The sequence below is a fragment of the Suricata suricatta genome, chromosome 13 (assembly GCF_006229205.1).
Source record: "Suricata suricatta isolate VVHF042 chromosome 13, meerkat_22Aug2017_6uvM2_HiC, whole genome shotgun sequence".
NCBI lineage: Eukaryota > Metazoa > Chordata > Mammalia > Carnivora > Herpestidae > Suricata > Suricata suricatta.
Genome location: NC_043712.1, coordinates 36457239 through 36468436, shown reverse-complemented (window position 1 = coordinate 36468436; position 11198 = coordinate 36457239). Strand labels below are relative to the sequence as shown.

At 44.0% G+C, this 11198-nt stretch overlaps 1 protein-coding gene across 3 annotated transcripts; it reads right to left on the bottom strand.

The window, feature by feature from the left end:
• Positions 1–2143: 2143 nt before the first annotated feature.
• FAM205C (family with sequence similarity 205 member C) lies at positions 2144–9331 on the bottom strand. 3 transcript variants are annotated; one of them, XM_029920548.1, is made up of 5 exons: positions 9139–9331; positions 8592–8637; positions 8052–8112; positions 6564–7048; positions 2144–2229 (listed from the first exon to the last, which is right to left on the bottom strand). In XM_029920548.1, exons 1-5 carry the CDS (start codon positions 9280–9282, stop codon positions 2201–2203), a joined length of 765 nt encoding a protein of 254 aa, XP_029776408.1. In that variant the 5' UTR covers positions 9283–9331; the 3' UTR covers positions 2144–2200. The 3 variants fall into 3 exon arrangements, with proteins under 3 accessions (XP_029776408.1, XP_029776404.1, XP_029776405.1); XM_029920544.1 differs by lacking the exon at positions 2144–2229 and adding an exon at positions 2742–3264; XM_029920545.1 differs by lacking the exons at positions 2144–2229; positions 9139–9331 and adding exons at positions 2742–3264; positions 7636–7703.
• Between the last annotated feature and the right edge of the window lie 1867 nt (positions 9332–11198).

Here is an 11198-nt window from a genome sequence, read left to right as displayed (position 1 = left end):
TCTACAATAGCCAAATCATGGAAAGAGCCTAAATGTCCATCACCTGGTGAATGGATCAAGAAGATGTGGTGCATATATATATATATATATATATATATATATATATATATATATACACATACATACAATGGAGTACTACATGACAATGAGAAAGAATGAAATATGGCCATTTGTAGCAAAGTCGATGGACCTCAAGGGTGTCATGCTAAGCGAAGTAAGACAGGCAGAGAAGGACAGATACCATATATTTGCACTCAGAGGTCTAACAGGAGAAACCTAACAGAGGACCATAGGGAGGGGAAGGGGGAAAGAGAGTTGGGGAGAGCAAGGGACACAAATCATGAGAAACTACTGAATACTGAAAATGAACCGAAGACTGAAGGGGGGGAGGTGATATCATGGAGGGGGCATTTGTGGGGAGAGGCACTGGGTGTTATATGGAAACCAATTTGACAATAAACTATTGTAAATTGAAAAAAATTCTACTACAGCAAAAAAAAAAAGAATTATACTTCTTAATAATATGTTTTTTATTATTTTGCTTCAATTAAATCAGATAACTAAAAGTATAATAAGTTCTGGTGCTGATGTAAATAACATATTTAACTTACACAATGTTGTGAATTTTTGCACACCTACTTTAAATATTCTTAACATTTTTAATTGCCTTAGAATTGTAAAAAAAAGTTCAACTATGAAAAACTTAATAAAATCGTGTATGTATGGTTGGGGCAGGGAAAGCCTGCTGGTTTTACACTCGAGATTGCATTAAATCTATATATCAATTTGGGGAGAATTGCAGCATCTTAACATTACTGAGTCTTAACATCACTGAGTCTTTCAATCTAGGAACAAGGTATATCTCTCCATCTATTTAATTATTTAATTTCTTTCAGCTATGTTTTTTGGTTTTCAATGTTTTACACATTATTTGTCAGATTTATCCTTAAGTATTTCCCTACTTTGATGCTATTGAAAATGGTATTTTTTGATATTTTAATTTCTATTTCATGGTGTATAATAGAAATAAAATCATTTTATATTGAAAAATAAAATAAAACATTAGTTAGAGCTAGCAGATCTTCTAACAGCAACTTCCATTTACTCAAAGAGTCAGGATCTTTGCAATGATCTTCCAGGTTTCTAGGCTTTTAGGCTTCTAGGCTTTGGCCCCTTTTCTGCTCTGACCCTGTCCTCTGTTACTTTCCCCCTTGGTTACTCTGCTTCAGGCTCACTGTCCTTCCTTGGAATAGCTCAGGCATGCTCCAGCCTCCAGACAGTTCATGTTTCTGACATGAAATTTCCTCATTTATTCAAGTGATTTATATTCTCTCACATCTCTCTAGTCCATGCCCAGGCTAATTTTTTAGTGAGACCTGCCCTAAATTCCCCTACTTAAAACTGCACCCCACCTAAGTCTTCTCCAAATCTCTTACCATGATTTTTTGCATATATTTGGTCACCTTCTACATACTATATTTTTAAATTATGCTTCTTTTGTCTCCCTTCCTAGTGTACTATCAATATAAGCTTATTAAGGACAGATTTGTTTTTTCCTCTCTTGTTCATTGTTGTTTACTCGTGCCTATACAAGTATGTGGCATATAGTAGGTGCTCAATATTAGCTGAAGGAATCAAAAACTGCATGAGTGAATGCCACACATTCTCCATCTTGGCAACCTCATTTTGATCCCTCAAACATTTTAATATGCCTTTGATTGATTATAAGTACTTCTCCAGCAAGTCACTGTTATCTTACATGGCACGCCTATTTGTTTGACACCATACATTTGCTCATTTTGTACTCTCAGCAGGGGAAACCCAGAGACCTCCATCGCCTTCCTGGCTAACTTCTTCTTATCCTTTGAAACTCAGTCTACACATCACCTCTTCTAGAAAAATTTCCATAAACCCCCTCCTCTGCCAAATTAGGTTAAGTTCCCTCCTGGATATTATCACTTACTTCCTCTAACCAGTTTTTATCACACTGCTTTTAGTGACTTTTTATTTGACTCTCTACTCCATGATTCAATGAGCTCAATGGAGCAAGGCCTGTGTGGTAGTCACTGCTATGTTCTTTGTATCTGGCATAGTACCTGGCACATAGTAAGGAGGTGAATATTTGAATTGTTTATCGCAAGACTCAGGTCAAAGTCATTTTTATTGTAACCCTTTTGAGAACCTTTTCATCACCCAATCTTCATTTTAGCAGGCATTTATCCCATCCAGCTGAAAGGCAATGGGAGTCAAATTGGCAAAAGGCTACAGCAGACTCCCAGATGGGTTAGCTTTTAAAGATTTAATCAATAACAACAGGGCACAAAGAGGGGAGATTCCATGATTTGCTTCTGGCACATGTCATCTATATGCTTTTCTGTTTATCAAGGATGGAGTACTATGACACTAAAAACTTTCCCTTAAGATTGTGGGCATATATAGAAGTTATTGGTGAATTATGCCTATGGGTCAAAAATGCACTAGATTCCTGGCCACTACGTCTTATACTATCATCAGGTCCACACTGTTTCTCTGGGGCCCATAGATGCCATGGCAAGACATGATAGAATTCAAACCTTAGACAAGGGTCTTCTTTTATGCTCAAGTCCTTCTATCCATAATCCAGGGTGGGACTGACTTGCTTGAAAAAGTTTAACCTCCTATGCCATATAGGAAGTACTATCTACCTTCTCTACTTTCTCCATCAGATACAACCTTGAAAATAAGGAGGCACAAACAGGTGGTTCTTTGCTTAGAGGTACAGAGTATATTTGGACAGGGTCCTGCTTCACCTGCACATTAACAGAAATGATGATGACAGCCTTTTTCATGGGAATGCAGAGGATTGGGAATCTCTGAACTCCTTTTTCCTGGATTGGGTATTCTCTTTGTATAGAGCTGAGATCTGGCTTAGATGTTCTGGTTGAGTGGCACCAGTCACCTGAAGACAGTGCTTGGAGTTGTTGTGGGGAAGGCCCAGGAGCCAGAAGCCTCTGGACTGAAGGGATTGTTGCTTGAGTTCATTGTCCAGAGACTGGGGGGCATCAAAGAAGGTTATGCCCTCCTCTTCTGTTTTCTTCTCCAACTTGGCTCCTCTCAAAGGGTGTTTGGTGGAGGGTGGACTCTTCTCAACCTTTTTTGTCATGGTTTTAGCCACTGTCTCATCCTTAGAGAGAATGGATTCCTTATGCCTTTGACCTTTCACCTCAGGGTTAATCCAGTGTGGAAAGAGCTTCACCTTATTTACGAAGCCAGTTTCTGCAGCTTCTAAAAGAATGGGATCTTGTGAATATGGGCTGCTTTTATCAGACCCTGCAGCTCTTGACCCTTGAAAGTGTGGCCCTATAAATTTTGGCCCTGCAAAGTTTGGATCTCACAGATGTGGTCCCTTTAAATGCTGGACTTATAAAATTTGGCCCAGCAAATAATTGCCCAGTAAGTTGGTCATGTAAGGTCTGGCCCATTAAACTCTGGTCACTCCAGTTTTGGCATTCTGAGGAATCCTTGTTTTGCAAAGTCATTCAGCTTGCTTTAACAGCTTTACACACCCAAGGTATCCTAGGGGATGTTCTAGGAACTAACAGTGAGGGAGAAACTGGGGAAGGTGCTGACAGGAATCATTCAGCTAAGAGGATGGAAATGGTGGCTCTGGAGACCCAGACAGGTCCTTGCTAGTTCCAACTCACTCAACGCAACCATTCCGACCTAATTAAAATTTTACTTAAGAAGGATCCTGGAGAGGGGCACCTGGGTGGCTCAGTCAGTTGAGCATCCAGCTTAGGCTCAGGTCATGATCTCATGGTTTGTGGGCTGGGGCCCTGCATCGGGCTCTGTGCTGACAGCTCAGAGCCTGGAGCCTGCTTGGGATTCTGTATCTCCCTCTCTCTCTGCCTCTCTCCTGCTTGTGTTGTCTCAAAAGTTAATAAATGTTAAAAATAAAAAAAAGAAAGATCCTGGAGATACATTTGTGAAGTCAGGGGCTCTGAAGAGTCTATTTATAAGAGTCCCTCCTAGAACCTCAGCAGAGCTAATGTTTTATCCAGTTGGGGACAGCTTCAATGCTGCACTCTCTTGTTTGTGATTTTCTGGTGCTTTAAGATTTCCTGGGTCCTCTGTTTGCTCTGCTAGGGCAGGGAGTTGTCCTCACCCTTGCAGGGGCAAAGGTTTCCAGGGCTTCTCCAGGCCAAGGTTGTTCACGCTGGCCTCCAGCTGAACACAAAGCACCTGGGCCCCTTTTTTGTCCCCACTGGGTTGTAAGATCTTGGAGGCCCAGTGGGCAGAACCATAAGGACTAGCATGCTTTTGATTCCCCTACACTGCCTTAGTTTAACTGCAATCTCTTCTTTAAGGTAGACCATTCTGGAGCACATGGAATACCTGGTGGGATGGGGAGATCCTGGAGCAATGTTTTTCCTTCATTGTTTAAATTTTTTTTAATGTTTTATTTATTTTTGAGAGAGAGAGAAAGTACAAGTGGGAAGGGGCAGAGAGAGAAGGAGACATGGAATCCAAAGTAGGCTCCAGGCTCTGAGCTGTCAGCACACAGCCCAACACAGGGCTCGAACTCATGAACTGTGAGATCATGACCTGAGCCAAAGTTGGACACTTAACTGACTAAGCCACCCAGGCATCCCTCCTCAGTTGTCTAGACTCCTAAAGGACTCCTACGCATAGATATTCCTTGGGACAGCCACGACTTTTTCCCTGGACTCCTTTGTCTTTGTAAGACTTCCCAAATATATCTCCAGGGATTTCTTTTTCAGATAAAAATTTAGTTTCACCCAGATGGGTATCTTGAATGAACAGGGGCCAGCAGGATATCTGGCTATCTAAAGGCACCATCTCCATTCACTTATAACTTCAGTCTCGAATGCCTACAAACAGTCTGCATAAGTCTCACTGGCATCTGGAAAGCCCAGCCCAGAACTTATACATTGCTGTTTAGATGATAGTGAGCCATAGGTTCTACCGGGCCCCCAACAGGCCCAGGCACATCTCTGTCATTGCAAATTGGCTAGTGATTGCCAGGGCCATGGCCCTGAAGAAATCCACATAATAAAGAGCTAGAAGCCCTGACAGGAAGGCCAAAACTTGTCTCCAGTTTCTTAGTGGTTCCTTGGGAAGATACCCAGGCAGGAGCTGATCAGAATGATCAGTGACAACGTGTAGATACATGCTGTCCATGTAGATCCATGTAGATCCATAGATCCTCTGATCCATGTAGAGGTTGATTGCTACCTCCATGTCTAGGGACTGACTTTCTGGGGGCACAAGGGAATCAAGTTGCTGCCAGGACCCTTGGAATGTGGGAGACCCATTGATTTGCATTCCAACAGCTGCAAATATGAGCAGGAACAATGCCCTAGCAGTTCTTCCCACACTTACAGTAAATGTAGCTCTGCAAGATTGCCTTAGCCTGGGCAAGCAACTGTGGACTATCCCTGCTGCCACAATGGATCAGAACAGGTCACTGTCCCCATTGGCCTCTAGGTCTGCCAACGAGGGGACACTCACACTGATCAGTGCTGTGCTCTGGGGTAGGGGCTGCTGGTCAGCAGAGAACAGGAGCAACTGGATGAACTTCTGGATCTTCTGGGGCAGGCCCCAGCAACAGTGAATCAACCTACTAAATCAACCACTTCTGAAGATAGAACTCTAGCAGCTCTGGGCATGTTCTAGGGAAACACCACCACCCTCATGAAGACTGAAATGGGCTTCTCCTAACTGGTAGGCCCCTAGGGACATGCAAAAACATGTCTCAGGGCTCATGCTGTATGGTTCTTTGCATCTAGAGATTTCCGGGCAACAGCTCACAACCCCCACTGAAGCTGGGGCTGCCTTTGTAGCTGGTGCCACCCTAAGGCCAGGAGAGGAAATGGGATATTGATAGGAGTTTGCTGATCAGATGGAGAGGGCCAAATTAGGGAATGTAGGAAGAAGGTGGAGCTAACTTAAATGGAAGAAATTTTGGTCAGTACAGAGATTAAGAAGAAATTATTGAAGAAAAAGGACTGAGGCCCCCCTTTTGTGAAGAAATCTTTAAGGGCAGACCAAGGACTCATTGTGCAGAAAAGAGCAGCCAGAGCAAGGAAGCTATGTTTCTGTTGCAGATAGCACACTGAAGCCTCAGTGCATTCCCAAGGCAATGGGCAGAGACCACTCAGAAACTGAAATGTGGTAGAGGGTAGAACTGGAGCAAAGGAGTTTGGGATTTGCTTGCAGTGATATTTGCTCTGGATTCACAGTGAATCCTTCAATAGCCCAGAAAGTTTGGGTAGACTGTCTGAACTTTCATGAACCCAGCTCAAGAAAATAGCCCATATTTTCAATAGAGGCCTTAGAAGTAGCATTTATGATGAAATAAGTGTTCCTCCACCACCAGACTTGGAAAATACTTGGGGCAGTATTATAAACTGCCACAGGAATTCTTCTAAAGATCTTGCATGCATTTATAAACATGTTTCAGAGCTTTTGGGAAATAGGAACATGCAAGGCAGTGGGGTGTTTTAGATTCATGAGCTTTGGATTCAGGAAAAGAGAGAATCAGATATTCAAGGGCAGCTGACCTTGCTTCTTTAGTACACCTTCGGAGTGGCTCTTCCTCTTGTCCTGCTGAATCACAGGAGCCCTAGGCTCCTCAAGGCTTGAAGACAGAACTCCTACATCCCAGGGCACATCTGGCACTTGAAGTCCCTTCTTTCGCTGGAGGCGTTCAGCCTGGTGATCTGGGATGCTGACACTGATTGACTGGGCAGCTGACTGTGGTAAGCATTTCTGGTCCGTTAATTGTGACATTTTGGAGGTTACAGATGGAAGTGAAAAATCTTTGGAGTGCCAGGAACCCTGACTCTGCTCCAAAGAGAGACAAGACATGGGCAAAATCTCTAGGCAAGCGGAGGCTTGTGATGGCCCCGATGAAGGGGGAGAGATCAGGGTGTTCTCACCCGCCAGCAACTGCTGAATCTCCAGAGCCACAGCATTGCAGATGGGGCAAGAAGGATCTGCACACAGGAGCCGCCGCACACTTCCCTCCTTAGGAAGCCAGCCCTGGCTGGGAAGGGAAGAAGCCTGCCATTATTGATGGAGTAACACCTGACTCTGAATGTGTATGGCCTGGAGATTGGGCCTGCCCTCCCCTAGTCCTGAAAACCTTGAGGCTTGTACCCCCAGGGTGTTTACCCACCTCCTCTTTCTCCAAGGAAAATGCCATTGGTTAAATTATGTCACACTGGACTGAGGGTCTGGACCTTGTTGGGCAAGGTCTCGGACAGCCAATGGAATCACAGGACCATGACAGACTGGGAGGTGGGGTGAGTTCTCTGTTGACCTAGGTTGAGAAGCTAAACCAGGAGACGGGAACCAGGCAGCGGGGTGGGAATTTAACACATGCATCAGCATGAAGAACATAACCGGGAGAATCTGGAGTCAGTCTCCTATGGGTTAAGAAGGCCACAGCCTAGTATTCAGTATTCATAAACTGTGGAAAATGAGGTCTTTGTGGGAACTCTGCATTCAGGGACTATGGGGTGTCCCGGATCCTGTACACAGCATCTCTTGAGAGCCAGTCCCATTCTCTAGAGACTTTAGGAAGGGGGTAATATGACAGGTTCCTTCCCAAGGGCTGTCCCAGACACTGGCCTCCCTGAAGACAAAACCACGGAGGTAACGTCAACAGGTTCCACAGGTCTGCCCTTGAATGGTTGTAACCGTAAAGGGAATATGACAATGGGTATTTATTTATGCACACATTTTTCTGTTCTCTTGACCGGATAACTTGTCTTATGGCTGAGTGGAAACTCATGTAGAGTCTTTAATGAATTACATACTAGTGAAATCCTGAATTCCAGGACCACTGTGAACCGAGCCCATAGCAGTACTGGAAGACTCCTCTCTCCAATACCTGATCCCCTCTCTGCCCTGGCAATGCTCTCAACTGTGCTCAGCATCCACATGTGTCTGACTCCCACCCAACTATTATCCCTGCCCCAGGCCAAGCATAGAAATCATCACAGGCCAGGATGAGGGTTTGGAGACTGCAAAGAGCAAGTGGTCACCTTTTCATGACAGAGAGCAGCTCCCATGGCTTCTCAGCTTCTTCCCGGGAGAGTCTCCTAGCTAGAAACCAGGAGGCAGTATTACAAGAAATGAGAGGATACAGGGACGTCCTATAGGAAGCTGAAGGCCCTTGAGTAAGAGGATACTTAAAACCCCAACAGTCAATGCTCTCAGGCAGGTCTGTGTACAACTCGACCAGCTGTATCATGCTGTCCTGGACCTAATCATTTGATCATCAAAACCACACTGTGAGTGAGGCAGGACCCATTTCATGGATCACAGACTGGGAGATGAAGTGATTTCCACAGGATCAAAAAATAGTAAGGGCTTCTGTCCTACTTCCTCATTCTTCATTCCCAGGAACTGGGATAAGGTGGAGAATTTGGGAACATTCCCAGGTTCTGATTTCACACCCAAGAAAATAAGGGAGAATTTGTCAACCGAGGCAATTAGAGCACCTGGGTCCTGGCACCAGGGGACACAAATCAGGGGAATCTTGCCCATAGTGAAAGGAGTCAGAGGGAAAACTAGGACTTTACCTCTTGATGTTCTATCTTTAGCTCTTTGTTTGACCCTCCGGTGATGCTTGAAAACAAAAAAGTTAGAGTATTAAGCTGGGCACCTTTACTCTTTGTGTCTAAAATGGAACAAAACCTGTAAATATTTAACAAACTTTTTTTTTGTATTCCAATTGTATACACTCTCCTACCATTCTTTTCCCTATTCTACCTTTTTTCACCCCATCATTTCCCTACTCTTATTTCTAATTTTCTAATTTATTTTGAGGTTCTTCCATACTCCATACCTCCACCCCTATTCTCTAAACCAGTTCTGGGGGGGGTGGTTAGAATGAAACAGGAGAAAAGAGGAAGAGATGAAAGGATAAGTCCAGTAGCCAAAGGATTTTAGCTATCCGGGCCCTCAATGTCTCCCGATCAGAAGAATCCCCCAAATTTTGAGCTGTTCTGGAATCCACCGAGGAAACCCCTTTTTAAAAAGTAGGGGTAAGGGTCACAGGAGAAAGCAAGGAGATAAAATCTTGTTTGAAGCTTTATCAGTTCAGTCATGGTGCTTGTGTTTCCCTACCCGGCAACAGCTCCTGTTAGGTCCCAACCTTAATCCTCGGTGGCTCTTTTTCACTTGCCAAATAATTAATGCAATAATAATAATGGAGCCATAAGTATATAAGGGATATCCAACATCCCACAGAAGAAAGGTAGGGCTCAACATAATCTAAACCTCACTATCCATCTCTGTTTCTAGGCTTTCAAGGACTTGGCACTTACTGCCCCCAAATTCTAGACCTTGTCATCTCTGCCTCACAGAAGATGGAACCAGATCACCAGACTACATCACAAAGCTCTCCTATTTCAAAAGGCATGCAGACCATCACAGGCAGTTATTTGTCTAGGAGAAGCTCATGTGTTTCAGTGTTCAGATGAGAGTGACTGGTTGTCTCTGAATGAGTTGCAGAACCTGGGCCTAGAGGTGCCAGCATCATGGGCAATATATACTTTCATGTACTATTCCTTCTAATCTGATGGCTCAGTTCTCTCCTTAAGACAACAATCTGGGATATAGAAGTGCTGATGCATAGGGGCACATGTACCCCAAAGCGGCACTTTCAACAATAGCCAAATCATGGAAAGAGCCTAAATGCCCATCACTTGATGAATGGATCAAGAAGATGTGGAAATCTGGCCATTTGTAGCAAAATGGATGGACCTGGAGGGAGTCATGCTAAGCAAAATAAGTCAGGCAGAGAAGGAAAGATACCATATGTTTTCACTCATAGGTCTAACAGGAGAAACCTAATAGGGGACCATAGGAAGGAGAAAGGGGGGAGGAAGAGTTGGGGAGAAGGAGTGAGGCAAATCATGAGAGACTTTTACTTTTTAATGCTGAGAACAAACAGGGCTGAAGAGAGAGGGGGAAGGAGGGTGATGGTCATGGAGAGGGGCACTTGTGGGGAAGAGCACTGGGTGTTATATGGAAACCAACTCGGTAATAAACTATATGTTAAAAAAAAAAGACAACAATCTGGTGGGGTTCCTGGGTCCCTCAGTCAGTTAAGCATCCAACTCTTGATTTTGGCTCAGGTCACAATTTCACGGTTCATGAGTTTGAGCCCCATGTTGGACTCTGCTGTCAGCACAGAACCTGCTTAGGATTCTCTCTCTCTCTCTCTCTCTCTCTCTCTCTCTCTCTCTCTCTCTCTCTCTCTCTCTCTCCCCCTCCCTCCCTCCCTCTCCCACTTGTGTGCCTGCGTGTGTGTGTGTGTGTGTGTGCGCGCTCTCTCACTCAAAATAAATAAATACACTTAAAAAAAAGAGACAACAATCTGGCTTCTATGCTTAGATAAGTGAACCTTTATGCATACTGCATGCCCTGGTTAGGTCAGAATAACTCCATAAACTACATCACCTGTACTGGGAAGATAACTAAAGAACACAAGAGGATAGGACATCCATTATCTTGTTAAGTTAGAAAGTGAGGATTTTGATATTATAGGCAATTGATGGTCAGCATTAAGAGGTTCAAGAAGAGGATCATATCTGATGTGTCAAGGAAAGGATTTGCTGCTTTTTTAAAAAAATTATTTTAGAGAGAGAGTGTGTTCAAGAGGAAGAAAAGGCTAGAGGGAGGAAGGGGGAGTGAGGGAGGGAGACAGACAGACAGAGAGAAACTTAAGCAGGCTCCATGCTCAGCACAGAGCCCAATGTAGGCCTCAATCCTACAACTCTGGAATTATAACCCAAACCAAAATCAAGATTCCAATGCTCAACCAATTGAGCCATTCAAGCACCCCTAGCTGCTGTCTTTTTTTTTTAATAGTTTATTGTCAAATTGGTTTTCATATAACACCAGTGCTTTTCCCCACAAGTGCCCTCCTCCATTACCATCACATCTTTTCCCCCTCCCCTTCCCTCTTCAACCCTCAGTTCATTTTCAGTATTCAATAGTCTCTCAGCTTTTGAGTCCCTCTCTCTCCCAAACTCTCTTTCCCCCTTCCCCTCTCCATGGTCATACATTAGATTTCTTCTGTTCTCCTGTTCGACCTATGAGTGAAAACATATGGTATCTGTCCTTCTCCACCTGTCTTATTTCACTTAGCATGACACCCTTGAGGTCCATCCACTTTGCTA